At 38.7% G+C, this 19,356-nt stretch overlaps 1 protein-coding gene across 1 annotated transcript; it reads right to left on the reverse strand.

Moving 5' to 3' along the window:
* Window positions 1-9,184: 9,184 nt before the first annotated feature.
* On the reverse strand, window positions 9,185-19,353 carry LOC131492436 (zinc finger protein 157-like). Its single transcript, XM_058696046.1, is given in 7 exon segments — window positions 9,185-10,120; window positions 10,122-10,549; window positions 10,552-10,864; window positions 12,919-13,121; window positions 13,373-13,499; window positions 18,280-18,338; window positions 19,212-19,353. Coding segments are annotated over 7 exon segments (1,491 nt in total). The 5' UTR covers window positions 19,249-19,353; the 3' UTR covers window positions 9,185-9,796.
* Between the last annotated feature and the right edge of the window lie 3 nt (window positions 19,354-19,356).

Raw genomic sequence — 19,356 nt, forward strand, 5'->3', positions numbered from 1 at the left:
AACAAATATCCTTTTGTTGTACTGATCTTTGGAGAAGAGCAGTCACTCGCTCACATTTAACATGGTGGTAACTGTACATTTTCATAGGTTTCTATTGTTTCTTTCCCCCCCCCCCCCCCCCTTGCTCCTTACCTTTGTGCCTTGGTGATCTTCTGTGGTGGTATGCTCTGATTCCTTTATCTTTTCTACTCGAGGTAGAATCTACTCTAGGTTTTTGTTTTGTGCTTATCATAAAACATCTTATAGATATAGTAGTCCATTTACACTGGTAGCAGCCTATCTTCAATTCCATACAAAAATTCTACCCTTTTATTCTCTTTTGTTTTTATATCAAAATTTCCCTTTTATGTTGTATATTCGTTAACAAGTTACAGTAGCTATAGTTAATTTTAATATGCTTTTCCTTTAATCTTTATACTATAGTTAAGCGATTAACACATATTACAGAATTAGAGTTTTCTAAATCTCCCTATATATTTACCCTTATCAGTATGTTATATATTTTCATGTTTTCATGTTAATTCGTGTCTTTTCACTTTAGTTTGAAGATCTCCTTTCCCCATTTCTTGTAAGGCAGGTCTAGTGGTGATGAACTCCCTCAGCTTTTGTTTATATGGGAAATTCTTTGCTTCTGCTTCATTTTTGAAGGATATCTTTGCCCAATAGAATGTTTTTAACTGGTAATTTTGTTCTTTCAGCACTTGGAATATATCTGCTAAAAATCTAATCTTTTTTTCTCTAGCTGCTTTTAGGGTCTCTCTCTTTGAATTCTGACAGTTTAATTATAACGTGTCTTGGAGAAGATTGTTTGGAATTGAAATAATGGGCTAATGTATTAGCTTTATGAACTTGGATATCCAAGTCTCTCTGAAGATTTGGGAAGTTCTCAGTCATTATTCTCTTTAAATAAGCTTTATGCTCCCTTTCCCTCTTCTCTTCTTCTGAAACCCCAGTTCTGTTATTGGTTCTTTTGATGGTTTCCCAAGGATCGCATAGGCTTTCTCGGCTCTTTTTCATTCTTTTTCTTTGTTCTCTGACTGGGTTATTTCAAAGTGCCTGTCCTCTGGCTTCTGCCTGACCTGCTCTGCTGTTGTATTTTTTATTTCATTCATTGAATTCTGCAGTTCTGGAACTGGTTTGGTCCTTTTTATTTTTTGTTAAATTTCTCAATTTGTTCATGTGAGAAATTGAATTTTGTTGAATTGTCTTTCTGTGTTTTCTTCTAGTTCATTGAGTTTCTTCAAAACAGCTCTTTTGAATTCTGTCTCTGGTAGACTGCAGATCTCCATGTCTTTGGGTTTGGTATTGGAGAATTATTAGATTGTTTGGTGATGTCATGTTTCCTTGATTCTTCATATTCCTTGGAGGGTTTTTGTTTTTGTTTTTTTGCATTGCTGTGTTTGCATTTGAAGTAGCAGTCATCTCCTCTGATCTTTACTAGCTGCCTTTAGATGAGAGATACTTTTTGTAGGTCCTGTTTATGTTCTGGAACTTTCCCTAATCTTGTATGAACATATCTGTTCCACACATCTTTCTCCCTCTTGTGGTAGAATTCTGAAGCATGTAGATTTCCTCTTCATCTTATAACTCACCAAGTCAGCTGATGGTAACCTCTTTAGTTTTCCCAAAGATGGCCAAAGAACTTAAATTTGTGGTTTCTCCCTTACCTGCAGACATTGGTTTGTTTTCTGCATATACTCCATCCCCTGATCTTGCTCTTGCTACTGCCCTTGGAAGTCCACATAGGAGCTGGCTGCAAGTGGGGAAAGGTGTGGGTTTGGCACCTGGGGCATTAGTGGTGCCCACACACCAGTAGAGGGGATCTCAGGTGGCACTTTCCCAGCGATTCATGAGTGTGGGCTTCCTGCTGAAGTCTAGAATGCAGTCAGTAGGAATTGCATCCCTTTAATGCCTTTTAATATTCTTAGCTGCATCTTTACAGATCTCCTCCCCCCCCCATCCCCCACCCCCGTCTTGGAACTCCAGCTTTAATACTCTGGGTGATGTTGGAGAGATGGGTTTCTTTAGCAGCATCCCACACAGCTGGGGAAGTTGGGCATTCACTCTCTCCTCTCTCTTTTCTCCCATGGAAGGGATCCCCAGCCTTTTTCTCTAAGCAGTGCTGCCTTGAGGAAAGAGATGAGGTAGGAAAGCTCCTCTTACTAATATGTCCAAAGTCACTTGTTGTTTTGTTTTGGTTTTGGTGCAAGGGAGTACTGGGATTTCTCCTCCTGAGACCTGGACTTCTACAAAGGATGTCGCATCAGTGGGTGTCTGCCCAATTCAGTGCGTTCCAGGTGTTCCTGGACTGCAGCCAAGAGGCATTTAATACCATTTCACAGGCTCCTCTCAGTTCCACAGCCCATATGGGGATCTGTCTGCTTATTATGTGAAGCACAGGTGGGTAAGGTACCTCCTGGGTCCCTTGGAGGATTGTACTGGATCTCACAGTTCCCACAAAGTTACTTTTGGTCATGGATAGATGCTGAAACTTAGGTGTTGAAAGAGGGGTGAAAACAAGGGATGTCTTAGGCTGTCATGATAACATTCAGTCCCCTGTATTTTTTCTTTTAATTGTGAAAACATTTTGCAACTTCAGGAAAGTTCAGTACAAAAATTCATGCATATATTTTACTCAGAGACCAAATTCAAGTTTCACCAACTGTTCTAATAATGCTCTTTTAAGAAGGATCCTTCAAGTGCCATGCAGTTTACTCAGGTGTCCAATCTTTCTAGTCTCCATCAATCTGAGATAGTTCCTCAATTTCCTGGACTTTGATTACCTTGGCGCTTTTGAGGATTATAAGGCAGTCAGTTTGTAGAATATACTTCAATTTTGCTTGGCCTAGTATTTTCTCATGAGTAGACCCAGGCTATCCCTTGGCTGAACTGCCACTGAAATACTGTTTTCTCACGGTCTCCACTCAGGTATACATGATGTTGATCACAAGGGGTCCATGATGTAGATTAAACCATTTCTGATAGGGTTAACTTTGATCACTTGATTAAGATGCTGTCTGCCATGTTTTCCTGAGTTATCTTTTTCATCTTTTATAATTAATAAATGTTTTGTAGGGAGATACTTTGAGACCATATGATTCCTCATCCATTTTCATCCACTAGTTTTAGTATCTACTGATATTTGCCTGAAGTAATCATTCCTGTGATGATAACGAAAAGTTAATTTCTCAGTTCCATTATCTCCTTCTACATTTACTGATATTATTCTGTAAGTAAAAACACGTTCTTCTCCCCATTAATTCATTTATTAGTATAGACTCGTGGACCCCTATTTTGCTCAGTGTTGTACGATCACATTATTTCAATTCTTATATTGGCCCAGATTCTGTCAGTGGAAGTCCCTTTAAGTGTTCTTAAGCCATGTCCTTTTGACACAGTTCCATTATTCTTTAGCACTTGCTCCCTCTTACACAAAAAAAAATGTTCCAGGCTCATCTTGTAATTTCCCTGACCCAGCCCTGGAATCAGCTATTTCTCCAAGAACCCTGGTTCCTTTTAGTGAAGAATGGTATTCAGAAACCAGAATGTAGGAACTAGCTAGGTCTATTACACTGTTGCTGCTACTGTGCCATTTCAGTGGCCAGAGCTAAGAAATGTATATGATTGCATACACCCACGTATGCACTTCTGTTTATTTATTATATTAATATTGGAAACCATAAATTCATGTTGGTAGCAATGCAACACCACAGTGTTTATTCCAATCTCCCTTATCTGTAAACGAAACTCTTATTCTGTTCAAAGGAGCCTCACGCAACAGAAATCCTGCCTAATACATATTCCCAAAAGTAAATCCTATTTCATAAATCACTTTTTAACGCTTACAAGTAAAATGTAATCATTAGTATTAGCCTTTGAGATTTGTAATTTTTATTAGATTCATTTTCTCTTTCAATTTTCCCCATATTTGTAACCTAATGGGGCTCTCTATGATAGTTTACTCAGAAATTCCCTCTGAAACTTACATTTTTAAAATACACTTTCCAAGTCTTCTTTTTTGCCTTCTCAAAGGCATTTTTGAACAGATACTGAGTTTTTCACATACAGAATTTGGTATTTCTGTCAAATATCCTTAAATGTTGTACTACTCCTACTGATTTTGAAAAATCGCACCCCATCATGATTCCTTATAAGTGACTGATTTTCTTTGTTTGGAAGCTTAGAAGACTCTGGTCTTGAAGTTAAAAATTTTTATTATGATCTATTCATTGTAATCTTCTTAATTAATCCTAACCAGTACACAGTGCCTCCATAACTTTTATCTCTGAGAGAACTGTAATGAATAAGCAAATACTGAACATACATTTTTCATTTGATCCAGTGCCACTACTCATAAATATCTACACAAGTTAAATGAAAATCTGTGTCCACAAAAAGCTTTCTTACGTTAACGTTCATAGGAGGTTTATTCATAATAGATGGAAGTTGAAAATAAATGAAATGACCTTCCACAGGTGAATGGATAAACAGGTTGTGGTACATCCACACAATGTAGCACTACTCAGCAATAAAAAAAAATAACAAACTACTGATGCATGCAATAACATGGATGAATCTCAAAAGCATTTGTGTAGACATAAACGATTAAATAATCCATGATTCCATTTATATGACCTTTGAGCAACGGTGAAGTTGTGGGGGTAGAAAACAGGTGAATGGCTGCCAGTCTGTCTTAAGCATGGAGGCAGATACACAATTACATATATTTGTCAAAACTCATCAAACAGTACACGTTTAAAATGGTGAATTTAATTTTATGTAAAATTATACCTCACTAACCCTTATTTCAACAAGGTCTGTCGTTTTCCCATTGCATGTTCTTTTCTCCTTTGCTAAAGATGAACAGATCCATAGAATTACGGGTTAAAGGACTTACTCTATAATAAAAAGCATTATAAAGCCCTATTAAAGCCATATTAAAGAGAACATTACCTTTGGCATAAGCATAAACAAATAATTTAGTGAAACAGAAGGCAGAAATGGATCATGGTACACAGGGGATGTTAACATTTGTTGGCTTAATAATAAAACAAGAACAAGACAGTGTGCATCTTTGCAATATGCAGGAAAAGGGAGTCAAGCACAGACTGGTTTTGTGCAACATCAAGATTCCATCTGCCTCTTAAATGTTTCTCTCCACATGTTAACTATTTTCCTTCATGCAGACACTTTCTCACGGCTGCTGAAGTCCCAAGGTCACCAACCCACAGAACATGATGTTCTCCTATTACAAAAGTCCCAGGTAGGGCTCTTACTCACCCACTTGGATCAAACGTCCTTCCCAAAAATAAATGTTAAGCCAAGAATGTTTGGGAGATCTATTAGCTCCTGGGTCACGAGGGCAACTTGGTTACTAAAAAAATAAAGGGATGAAGTCCTGAGCAAAAATACTCCCTAAAAATGGTAATTTAGCACCTGATAAAGATAGTACTTCAAACTTCAATCACACAGTGTTGAGAACTGATTATTCATTTGGGAAAACATTAGATCCTTATCTCACACCATATCTAATCAAGCAATAACACAGAGACAGATCAATGGACAAATTTAACTTAATGTTCATTTCACATATTTTTAATGTGAGACACACGACGTAATGATTTTCCAAGTACTTCTCTTGTGCAGATGCAATGAAAGCTCAATGAATTAAACACTTGTTTCATATAACAGAATAACAAATAGCTTTATTTCTTTTTTTTTTAAGTATTTTTTAAATGTTTATATCTTTATTTTGAAAGAGAGGGAAAGAGAATGTGAGCAGAGGAGAGGCAGGGGGGCTGGATCTCACAAGTGTGAGATCATGACCTGAGCCGAAATCAAGAGTAGGACACTTAACCAACTGAGCCACCCAGGCGTCCCAAATCGCTTTATTTCTAATGGTTAGGCTCACTACATGGAGATTTACAGGACTGAAAAACAGCCACCCCTGAATCAGTTTCTCATAAGAACATATTCTCCCCTGAGGCTGATTAATATTAATGTTAATCAGTTATACCTCTTCAAAAAGGTATACCTGTAAGTTGATTAAACTACCTTCAGCTCTAAGAAACAGAAAATCTCAACTCAACTCAGGTATCATTAGAAAAATATATACCTCATATAAAGAAGCTCCAGGGGTGGTTAATTCACCTGCTCAAAAGACACTGCTGACCCAACTCCTTTCCAGCTTTGTATTCTGCCATACTCAGATACTACCTTAGGATCAAAAGATATAATTGGATGTCACATCCAGTCATAAAAATATCCAGCAAAATCATAGGCCTTTTTTTTTCTTTTTTTTTTTTTTTTTTTAACATTTTTTATTTATTTTTGGGACAGAGAGAGACAGAGCATGAACGGGGGAGGGGCAGAGAGAGAGGGAGACACAGAATCGGAAACAGGCTCCAGGCTCCGAGCCATCGGCCCAGAGCCCGACGCGGGGCTCGAACTCACGGACCGCGAGATCGTGACCTGGCTGAAGTCGGACGCTTAACCGACTGCGCCACCCAGGCGCCCCATCATAGGCCTTTTATATCAAATGTCTGTTAACCACTGGGGAATCCTGTTCCCCCATATTTCACTGAAAATTATTTTAAAGTTTCTCCCCTGCCAGAGCTGGGTCAGATGCTTATTTCCTTTTCTCTTTTTTTTTTTTTTTTTTTTTTAATTTTTTTTTCAACGTTTTTTATTTATTTTTGGGACAGAGAGAGACAGAGCATGAACGGGGGAGGGGCAGAGAGAGAGGGAGACACAGAATCGGAAACAGGCTCCAGGCTCCGAGCCATCAGCCCAGAGCCTGACGCGGGGCTCGAACTCACGGACCGCGAGATCGTGACCTGGCTGAAGTCGGACGCTTAACCGACTGCGCCACCCAGGCGCCCCATCCTTTTCTCTTTAAAACTACCTTTTTAGGGGCGCCTGGGTGGCTCAGTCGGTTGAGTATCCAACTTCGGCCCAGGTAATGATCTCGTGGTTCGTGAGTTTGAGCCCCACATTGGGCTGTGTGCTGACAGCTCAGAGCCTGGAGCCTGTTTCAGATTCTGTGTCCCCCTCTCTCTCTCTGTCCCACCCCTGCTTGTGCTCTGTCTCTCTGTCTTTCAAAAATGAATAAACATAAATTTTTTTTTAAATTTTAAAACTACCTTTTTAACTTTATTTATTTTGAGAGAGAGTGTAGGGGCAGAGAGAAAGGGAGAGAGAGAATCCCAAGTAGGCTCCGTGCTCAGAGCACAAAGCCCAACATGGGGCTCGAACTCACGATCTGCAAGATCACGACCTGAGCCAAAACCAAGAGTCGGATGCGTCACCGACTGAGCCACCCTGGTGCCCTCAGTTGCTTATTTCAAATGAATCATTAATCAGGACACATTTTTCAAAATTAGGTTAGACCATAAGGATCTAATGTATAACATGGGACTACAGTTGATAACACTGTATACTGTATAAATGAAATTTGCAGAGAGTGGAATGTAAATGTTCTCACCAAAAAAAGCAGGGGTGGTAAATATGTGAGGTGATAGTTGTGTTAATTAACTTGATGGGGGAATCCTTTTACAATGTATACTTAAATCATCACATTATACATTTTAAATATCTTACAATTTTATTTGTCAATTATACCTCAATAAGCTGGGCAAAAATTAGGTTAGATCAATCATTATTTGTTTCCTGAATCATACAGAGGGAGGTGGACAATGAAACAAAAAAACTGGTCTGCTGGCATGGAGGGACAGCTGTTGAGTAGATAATCAAAAGCCTATAAAAGTTCCAACAAATCTATTGCTACTCATATAATAGCTATCATTTGTAACATTCTATACAATGGTCTAGTACATTATATTTATTAATTTACCAAATCCTCACTGGAACTCCATGTGGTAGGGTAATGTCATTATAATCATTTTGCAAATAAGGAAACTGAGGAACAATGTTCAGGGGTTTGCCCCAGGCCACACAACTAATATGCAGTAGAACTGGAAACTTGAGCCTAGGAAGTCTAGTTTCCAGAGTCCACTAGATCAGGGGCCAGCAAACTTGGCTAAATCTGGCCAAGTCTGTTTTTCAATGGCCCATGAGCTAAGAATGAATTTTGCATTTTTAACAGGTTGTAAAAGAAAAAAAAAATGTTAACAGGAAGCATATGTAGCCTGTAAGGCTAAAGTATTTACTATATGGCCTTTTACAGAAAACGTTTGCCAACTCTTGCACCATATGTCATGGTTGTTAATACTAGGAAGTAAAGGCAAAGAACAATATATGGCATGCTACCGTACAAATAGTTCCCAGGCTACATCTAAGTTAGGTTTGGCATATTCAAACCTATTTAGGTTCCCCAATTAAACATTTCAGGATATTCAAAGATGGGGTTGTTTTCTTTCTTCCTTTCTCTCTTTCTCTTTCTTTCTTTCTTTAATGTTTATTTATTTTAGAGAGGGAGAGAGAGAGAGAGCATCAGCATGGGAGGGGCTTTGTGCTATGAGCACAGAGCCTACTTGGGATTCTCTCTCTCCCTTTCTCTCTGCCCCTACACTCTCTCTCAAAATAAATAAAGTTTAAAAGGTAGTTTTAAAATTTTTTTAAATTTTTTTATGTTTATTCATTTTTGAAAGACAGAGAGAGACAGAGCACAAGAGAGAGAGGAGACACAGAATCCGAAGCAGGCTCCAGGCTCTGAACTGTTAGCACAGAGCCCGAAGTGGGGCTCAAACTCACCAACTGTGAGATCATGACCTGAGCCAAAGTTGGATGCTCAACCGACTGAGCCACCCAGATGCCCCAAAGATGGGGTTGTTTTCTCAATGAGCACATTTTATGGTGGTAAGTACAATGAGCTTACTGTTCCCAGTGGCTGCCTTACATTCAGACTTGTGCTAAATGTAAAAAATGTGTACTTGGCCTTTGTATTTCCTGTGACAACTTAAACATTTTTTTTCTAAAATTTTTTAATGTTTATTTCTGAGAGAGAGAGAGCGAGAGAGAGAGCGGGGAACAGGAGAGGGAGAGAGGGAGACAGAATCCAAAGCAGATTCCAGGCTCTGAGCTGTCAGCACAGAGCCTGATACAGGGCCCAAACCCACATACCACAAGATCGTGACCTGATCCAACGGACCGAGCTACCCAGGCCCCAACCATTTTTTCCTAAAGAAAAAAAAATTTATCTGTATTTTCTTTTCTTTTTTTGTGTTTATTTATTTTTGAGAGAGAAATAGTACAAGCAGGGGAGGGGCAGAGAGAGAGGGAGACAGAGGATCCAAAGCAGGTTCCATGCTGTCAGCACAGAGCCCCATGTGGGGCTTGAACCCACGAGCCATGAGATCATGACCTGAGCCGATGTTGGATGCTTAACTGAGTCACCCAGGCACCCCTCTCTGTATTTTCTAAATTCAGTTTCCCTCAGTAATAATTCTCTGAAATCTAATAAATTATGTTTTGTTGCAAACTTTCAGAAAACCATGTATTTATAAGGTTTCAGTCTACTATTATTTACCTGAGGTTCAATGAGATAATAACCTTTTCAGAAAGGCTTTTCTAAATTTGTTGTGATCTCTGGGTTTCTCAGTTTGGATTCTCCAGTGACAGTAAGTTTCATTTATGGATTAGGTTTCTAAACATCAAGGTGATGTTTCTACTCTTGTGTGAGTTCACTAACACACAGTGTGTGCTGACTCCTCAACAGAAGGCTTTCTACGTCCTACCCCATAGAGAAGAGAGAACACGAAGAATTGCCGTGGGGGCCTTTATGTGTCAGACCTACAAGTGAATTACCTCATTATGCTCACATCCCATTGGCTAGCTCTCATGCATACTGTCCCACCTGGATGCAACAGCAGCTGAGAGATAAAGACTTGCTCTGTGTCCAGTTTGGTAAAAGCATTGCCAGGTATCTATTGTGTGTGAGTTCTATGAAGGCTGACTTCTGGTAGGACTTCCCACATTCATTACAACCACAGGGAGGGAGGGATATGGATATATCCATATGGATATACTGTCGGGCCAACAGTTCTGAGTTACAGCAAGATGGTTTCACACATCCATCTTTACAGTGTTTCTCTTCTATGTGTATTCTCTGATGTGTGGTGAGATTTGGTTTGTGGCTGAAGGTCTTCCCACATTCATACATTTATATAGGGTTTCTCCCCTGAGTGAATTCTCTTACGTTTAATGAGGGTCGAACTATCATAGAAAGATTTTCCACATTCGTTGCATTCAAAGGGCTTCTCTCCCATGTGTGTTCACTGATGTACATTGAGGGATGCCTTCTGGCAAAATGTTCTCCCACATTCTTTACATTCATAGGGTTTATCCCCTGTGTGAATCCTCTGATGTTGAATAAGGTGGGACTTCTGGCAAAATGCCTTCCCACATTTGTTACATTCAAAGGGTTTCTCCCCAGTATGAATCCTCTGATGTTTACTGAGGGTTGACTTCTCAGAAAAGGTTTTCCTACATTCTACACATTCATAAGGTTTCTCCCCTGTGTGAGTTCTCTGATGTTTAAGAAGAACTGACTTCCCACAGAAGGTCTTCCTACATTCATTGCATTCATGTATTCTCTCCCTGTATGAAGTCTTTGATGTTTACTGAGGGTTGACTTCATATAATACATATTCCCACGTTCACTACATTCATAAGACTTCTCCCCTGAGTGTATTCTCTCCTGTACATTGAGTTTTGACTTTATACTGAAGGATTTGTCACACTCATTACATTTACAAGGTTTTTCTCCAGTGTGAGATCTCTGATGCACAGTCAGGTCTGACTTTTGGGAGAAAGATTTTCCACATTCACTACATTTTAAGGCTTCTCCCCTGTGTGTGTTCTCTGATGTTGACGGAGGGCTGAGTTCTGGTAGAAAGTTTTCCCACATTTAACACATTCATAGGTCTCTCTCTTGTATGAATTCTTTGATGTACAGTGAGGGCTGGCTTATGGTAAAAGGGTTTCCCACATTCATTACATTCATAGGGTTTTTCTCCTGTGTGTGTTTTCAGACGTACAATGAGGTTTGACTTACGGAGGAAGGTTTTCCCACACACATCACACTCGTGGTATTTCTCACCCATGTGAATTCTATGACATTTCTTCCAAAGGACTGACTTATCACAGGTCTCTCCACATGCCTTAAATTTATAGGGATTCTTCCTTGAGTAAATTATCTGGCCTAACATGCGGTTTGACTCACCCCTGAAAGTTTTCTCACATTCATTATAATCACAGAATTTCTCCCCTGTGTGAGTTCCTTTATGTGTAATGAAGAGATCATTATTGTGGAAGGCTTTAATGTATTCACTATATTCAAACAGTTGCTCTGCAGTGTGAATCTTTTGTTGCCAAATAAAATCCTCATTATGATAGAAGATGCTCTCATTTTTATTAAATTCATTGAACTTCTTTCTAGTTATGAGTTTCCTCATGATTAATATCCGGAAGCAATTTCTCACGCCCACTGGCATCATCGGATTTCTTTCCTGAATAGTTTCTATTACTGGTGGGTAACTCTGACATATTTTTTAAACCAATTCCACCTAGATTATATTTACTAGACATTTTCCTGGAAGGAACAGATTAAATGTTTTCCTTAATACACTTTCTTTCTGTGTAATCACTTTTTTGTTATTGATAAATGCATCTTGCCATAAATGTCTGTCTTGGTTTTCTTTGCTTTCTACCATGCCATCAACTAGAAATAAGAAAAACATACCTTATGCATCTGAAACTAGTTCTTAAAATTGGGCCAACACACAAATATCTTTCATATACCCAACTCTTTGCTTTCAGACCCAGTCTTTTGGGATAAAAGCAATACCAAATAAATATTTTCCATTCCCCGTACTTTGCTGAGGAGCAGGGAAAGAGGTGACAATAACCCAATCAATCAAACCTATTGTGGTGGAAGAAGGGAAAGTAAGACTGGCAATGAATGCACACACATTTATTTGGTCCTTCACAAAAGTACATTTCAAAATGGATAGAAGGGGTAAAATAAACATAAAGAATAGAAAATAAAGGATTCAGTAAGAGTGGATGGATTACAACGAGCAGAATTCACAGTAATATATGCTCAATAAAAAAAATTATATAGTAAATGTGACATGGAAAATAGGTAGACAAGAGTGTTGTTTGAAGAAGTTACCAGAGGAAACAAAGTGCTCAGAGGAGACGAATCAGAGTCTAGGTGCTAACTTTGTTAATCCTGCCTTCAAGAAGACAGCCAGAATTCCATCACTCTGCACACTCTATTACCTTGAACCTAGTTTATGGCACTGTCGTTTTTCCTAACTGGTCTCCTTGCTTCTACTCTCTTCTCTCATGGCGATCAGCTTCCTACATCTCTCTCCTGCTAATATAAATTCTGTGAGATCAAGGGACTTATTTCACCACTGCTCTATCCCTTTCATTTATTTTTTTTTGTTTTTTATTTATTTTTGGGACAGAGAGAGACAGAGCATGAACGGGGGAGGGGCAGAGAGAGAGGGAGACACAGAATCGGAAACAGGCTCCAGGCTCCGAGCCATCAGCCCAGAGCCTGACGCGGGGCTCGAACTCACGGACTGCGAGATCGTGACCTGGCTGAAGTCGGACGCTTAACCGACTGCGCCACCCAGGCGCCCCTCTATCCCTTTCATTTAAAACATGACTGGCATGGAGCAAGTGTTCAGTTAATATTGGTTAAACTAATCTATTAATTCCTGACAACAAAAGAAGTCCTTGAAAATGAAGGGAATACGGGAAGCTGAGAATGCTAGAGTAAGGAGACTCACCAACATAAAATATCTTTTAAGACACAGGAATGGATTTTAAGGTACAAGTAGAAGGGAGTAAACTCTTCAAAAGGCAAAAAAAAAAAAAAAAAGAGAACATCAATGTGTGAGAGTACATCTGTGGTGAATTTAGGTATCTGAGGTATGCGGGTTAAACATCCTTAGTCACTTCTAAACAGAGTCTCTTGAAAGAAGGTCTTGAAAACACTCTGAAGATGCCTATACCTGAAACAACAACCTGGAATCTAATTTCCCTGGATTGCTCACGTAGGTAACACTGGTTTGCAAACTCCTCCTCTGATATCCATGATGCTCCTTGCTCTAACTTGAAGATCTCCTCTGGTTTGGTAATGGAATGTCCTGATAATGGAAAACAATATGGGACACAGGAAAAGCTGCCTGGCTTTAGGAATGCAGAAGAAAAACCAGAGTCCAGCTGTAGGTTCTACACACTGAAGGGACCCATTGGAATCTTTCAATGGGGAGGTGAAAACACAACAATATTCCTGGCGTCCAAACCTAAATATCATTAAACTCTACAAAAGACCCATATGCTTTGGTCACAACAGGAGGACATGCGTGATGCTGTTGCTCAGAAAAGCTTTGCTTACCCAGTGAGATGAAGAAGCCATCGTTCTCCAACATCACATCCCTGTACAAGGTCCTCTGATCAGGGTCAAGTTGACCCCACTCCTCCTGGGTAAAGTTCACAGTCACGTCCTCAAATGAAATTGATCCCTGTAACACACATATCTGACTAATCAGAAGTGCTCAAAACTGTATGACAGAGGAGGAACTAATTCTTCACCATGTTCACTACTGAGTTTACTAAAAAAAGTTTATATAGGAGATTTACCATATTGCCTGTTTTGTTTTATATGTGGTGAGAGAAACAGAAATATAAGAAGAAGAAATACATACTCATATACATGAAAGTGTCCTCGTTTCTGGACACACTAAAATACATAAAACACTGTTTCTTCTACTCTCAGGAAGCTTACAATCTAGTATGGATGCAGACAGGATTAAATAATACCATAAGATCAGGAGAGAACTGAATTTGGGGCTTTAGTGATATAAAATGCCCTAATCTGTGGTAATTTGGCATTGTTCATTTAGACAAGAGTTCTCCAGAGTATTTGGTGACTCACTCTTTTAGGGAGGAAAACTTTTAAGCATCAAACTGCCACAAATTTGTGGCAATATATAGGTATGTCTGAATGTTTATGGGCTACTCTACAGGGAGTCCATTCTTTGCATGGTCCTGACATGCATGAATTTCAGTTACCACAATTTATTTAGTTGAGTAACAACAGTCCCCAACAACATGATCAGATTTCAGTTACTATGGTAACTGTGAGTAATCACATCAAATATAAACTTCGCTGCTGGCTCTTCAATTCACAAATCACTACATAAATAACAGACACACGTCATGAACAATGATCAATCACATCATTTCTTTCAAAGTCTGCCAGTGACTGACCACTGCACATCTGTTATTCAGTTCACACACAGGCAGCAAGACACACAAAAACACCTGTTGCCTCCTTGTCTCCTAGCAATATGGCATTTTCCAAAAATGGTTAAATGGTTTGCAAAAGGGAATTGGCCAACAGCGATGAAAGAGCAGCAAAGAAATGAGAAGTGATTACAGAAGTGAAATTCAAATTAAATATAGAGTTTTAGAAGAAATACCTGACTGTGGGAATTTGAACAGTGTTTCCATTTGAGACATTCTAGATCTACAACCAAAGATCTTACTGAAGGAGTACTCAGTACTAAATATTACAGTATTTCTTTCATTTTTATATACATTTATAACCAACAGAAAGATTTTTAATGTTTTCACAAATATTTTTGAAGACTGCAGAACAGCTACCATTTTCCCCACTGATTAAGCCTGCTTTGCATGGTTTCAGTGTATATGCCCATTTTTCTAGCCCCACACTACAGTGCAAAGTGAGGACTGTCTATGTGCTACACATAGATATCCGCATACGTTCAGTATATAGTACATATAGCCACCAAATTCACCTAAGCTCAAAGTGGGCTGTGTGCTGATTGACTGGCTGAAGAATTAACTGAAGGATTATCAGAACACTCTGGGCATTTGCCACTCTGTATAATCACAGCTGAGGGCTGAAGGATAAAACATTAAAAACAAAAATGTTTTAGGTAAATGCTTCAGGGACTCTGGCAATGACCAAATCAGCCAGAAAGAAAATGGGTACTGGTTTTGTTTTAAGGCAGGTCTTTGATGAGATAGGTCATGATGGTCTAACTCCATGGTATGAACGATCTGTATTTCAGAAATCAATAGTCCCTTAAAGTTGCCTATATACTCCCTGCTGATAAACTGAAAGGAAATTCACCAGGTTATATCTTTCCAACAATTTCCTTTACAGATCCCTGAAGTCAGTTCTTTCATTGATGAGAGAAAATAGATAAAGGAATAGCATTCCACATTTCTGAATAAACTCACAATAACCAATAGCTACCTACATGAATCAAACCAAATCTTCACACATAAACATAAATGGACAATGAAGGTTTCACTAGAAATTTAAGAACCAGTAACACAAAAGACATGCACCAGATGAAGTGAAAAAGAAACTATGAAGAAAACAAAACTATGTAATTATTATGATTCCAAGAATAGGAAATGACTGTTTTTAAAGACACTGGAGATTAATAGTATTTAAAAGAACATCACTTCACCTTACACCCATTAGCAAACAAAAGTATTGATGAGGCTGTGGAAAAACTGGAACGCTTGTGCATGTTGGTGGGAATATAAAATGGTATATAGCTAATACAGAAAAGAGTACGGTGTGTCCTCAAAAGCTTAACAATATAATTTGCTAATTCTCCCATAACAAAAGTGCCTACCACACACTGGATGGCTTGAGCAAAGAAATTTATTTTCTCATTGTGCTGGAGGCTGGAAGCCCAACATCAGGATGTTAGCTCACTGACCTCCTCTTGTCTCTAGACATTTTAATCCAACTACCTTTGAGATTAGAGAGAATAACCAGGTAGTTTAGTCATATCTAACAAACGATTTTTAAAAATCTATCATATTAAAAACTAATTCAGATCATTTCTATAACACATGAGATGTGAGAGGAAAGGACAGCAAAATATGTAAAAGGTCAGGTCACATCTAGAAAACGGAAATTCTTGATGTTGATGGAAAAAATACAAATACAAACCTATGTTAAATGTTTCCAAGAGAATCAGTGGAAAAAAACAGAACCCCGAATTTCCAAACCACTAGAAGGGAGATATAGAATTGACAGAGAAAAATTAAAGAAAGGAAAGAGGGTGGGATAAATAAAAATACAAATAAAAAAGGAAGGACTAAAACTAAACATCATCAGTGACCATAAAAAATGTGAATGAGGGAAAATTCCCAATATAAAAGGAAATCAGGTCATGCACAAAAATAATCCAGCCAAGTACTGTTGACTAGTCACATGATCATAAAATAAGTATGTCTATATTTATACACGTATTTATTTATATACATACCACACACATATCGATACATATGTGTATATTTATACAAAGTACATGCATACAATATAGAAAATAGATCAGCACCTCACTCATACCTTTCCTTTTTTTTAATGTTTATTTATTTCGAGAGAGCACACGTGCGTGAGTGGGGGAGGGGCAGAGAGAAAGGGAGACACTCCCAAGCAGGCTCTGCACTGTCAGCACAGAGCCTGACGCAGAGCTTGATCTCATGAACCATGAGATGATGACCCGATCCAAAATTAAGACTCAGCGCTCATCAAACTGAGCCACCCAGGCGTCCTGTTACTCATACCTTTCTTACAGGACTTGTGATGGTTAGTCTGACGTGTCAATTTGGTAGGCTATAGTACCTAGTTATTTAATAAAACACTTACTATGGTGGCTCAGGCAATTGAGCATCCGGCTCTTGCTTTCGGCTCAAGTCGTGATCTCACAGTTTCATGAGTTTGAGCTCCATGATGGGCTCTGTGCTGATGGCACAGAGCCTGCTTGGGATTCTCTCTCTCTCTCCTTCTCTCTCTGCCCCTCTCCTACTTGCACTGCCTCTGTCTCTCTCAAAATAAAAAATAGACTTAAAAAAAAAAAAACATAACACTTACCTAGGTGTTACTATGAAGGTATTTTGTAGATGTGGTTAATATCTCAATCAACTGACTTTAAGTAAAGAAGATTACCCTCAATTGGGTGGGCTTCATCCAAATAGTTAAAGCCCTTTATGAACAAAAACTAAAGTTTTCCCAAAAAGAAGGAATTCTGCCTCAAGACTGCAGGATTAACTCCTGAGTTTCCAGCCTGCTGGTTTTCCTTCAAATTTTAGACTCACCAGCCCCCACAACCACATGAGCCAATTCCATAAAATGAATGTAACATGTGTATTTATATGTGCATATGTATTATATGATACAAGTACAGGCACATCCTACTGGTTCTGTTTCTCTGGAGAACACTGATTGATACAGGCTTACAAAATACTTTTCTTCATCTTAGTTTTTTCTCCATTCTATCTCCTACCTCTCTCCCCAAAGCCACCAGAAGCTGAAAGAGATGGGGAATGGAATCTCTTCTAAAAGTTTAAGCAGGAGCACACCCCTGACAACACCTTGATGTCAGAATTCTAGCCTCCAGAACTGTGAAAGGATAAATTTCTGTTGTTTTAAGCTACCAAATTTGTGGTAACTTGTTATAGCATCCACAGGAAACCAATATTCCAACTCTCTGCAAAAACCCGATAGAAAACCAAGTTTGCTTTGCTCAGTGAGAATATATATCACCAGAGATAGCTCTCACTTAAAACAGGCACAAAATTCAGCTTTTGAATTTCAAATTGAGTGGTTGTTCATCCTTTGATATAGTTAAAAAAACCATGGAGTATGATTCTCAGTCAAAAATAATAAGGTAAGAATTATAATGGAATAAAGATAATCATGTGAGGCTAAGCTTTGCTAAAAGGCAACAGGAAGAGGGGCAATTCTGTGAAGCAGACAAAAGTAATCATCAATTTCAATCAGCTAAATTATGCTTTGACCTACTGTTCTCTGTGCCCATTAAAGAACAACCAGAAGTGAAGATTATGGGCAGCATTCATTTCAGGCTTGTTGACTGAGGTTGTCAACTACCTTAATTTCACGAAGACAAAGAATTTATTTATTTATTTTTTTCAGATTTCAGGCCAGGAAATCTTTGTGTTCCATGAAGAATTACTCTTGTTTATTTTTGTGGTCAAAGCAAAGCATTTCCCTTTTGGACAGAGTATCATATTTGCACATAGTTCTTATAAAAAGTACTATTATATAATACAATGTGTTATATGTTAACATAAAACAATTATAATTATCTCCGCAAAACTAACATCCTGACCTTTCCTTGCTTCAGATCTGTTAATTCCATGTATTCCTTGATAGTTTTTATCATTTTTATCTTTTATTGTTTTATGCAGTGGAAAACAATGTGAAAAATGAAAAAAAAAAAAGCTCACCTGGGATTTGTTCTTTTTCTGTTCCTTTTGGGAAAGTATAGAGAAGGTTGAATGTATAGCTATAGGAGAAGAAAACAGAAGAAGGTCATGTGAGATTTGGCTGCTATAGACTTTTGAAATTCAGCTCCTAAAACCCTATGCCCACCAGGTGGTTAAATACCACCCTGTAGAAAAAAGTTCTTTGGCCCCTGAGAAGAGTCAGCAAGAACCATGTGCAGGTAGAATTCACATGTGTGACTCTGACAGGAACTGTAGAGCTTGGCTGAGCAATTTTTCACTGGGTTTACTTCCAAATGATTTATTAATTTCAGTTTTCATTTAGAACGAATCCAGAACTAACTTAATAATTATTATATCAGAAGGCAAATCGTTATTTTTCATCAACGTTTTAGGAAAAATACTCAAGATATTTGTTTACTTATATTCCTACTGAGTTGCTTACCCTTAGAGAAATCACTCTGCAGAAAAGGAAGGTGTTGCTTTACAGACAGGTCTACTTTAAAAACTGTTTCTAACTAAGTTGTAACAGACTTGGTGGGTGACTTACCTCATGGACAGTTTTCTGGTCCCGGTACTGACACTAACAAATTGGGTGACTCTGGGCAGATTACTTACACACTCAGAGTCAAGGTTTCCAGCTTTGAAATTAAGCACACAGGGGACCCTACTCTGTGACTCTGTAAAGGCAGGGTAGGAGCAGTAGCATACCTCGAGAAGGCACATAAAATGAGGGACATACAAGAACATCTCAAAATCTAGAAAACGTGAGTGGAGGTTGGAGGCAGGGCATGTTTATTAAAGGCTGGTGATAGAATTCCTTCAGTTGTGCCTGGTGATCTCTCCCTGCAGACCATGCGGACAGGAAACCTCTAATGAATTAATATTTCCCATGCAGGCTGCCCCTCACCCACCACTCTCAGTGCTCCACTCACCTATCTTTTCTGAAACTTGGTCCCGACCTCTCACCATCACGGTGAGGCCCTCTGGATGTGGTGATAGTGAAACAATGCTCCTTCTGAGCAAAATAAAGAACGGCTACTTCAGACTACGCAAACCTAGGACCTGCTCCTTTCTAGC

This window comes from Neofelis nebulosa, chromosome 13 (assembly GCF_028018385.1).
Source record: "Neofelis nebulosa isolate mNeoNeb1 chromosome 13, mNeoNeb1.pri, whole genome shotgun sequence".
In the NCBI taxonomy this organism is placed as follows: domain Eukaryota; kingdom Metazoa; phylum Chordata; class Mammalia; order Carnivora; family Felidae; genus Neofelis; species Neofelis nebulosa.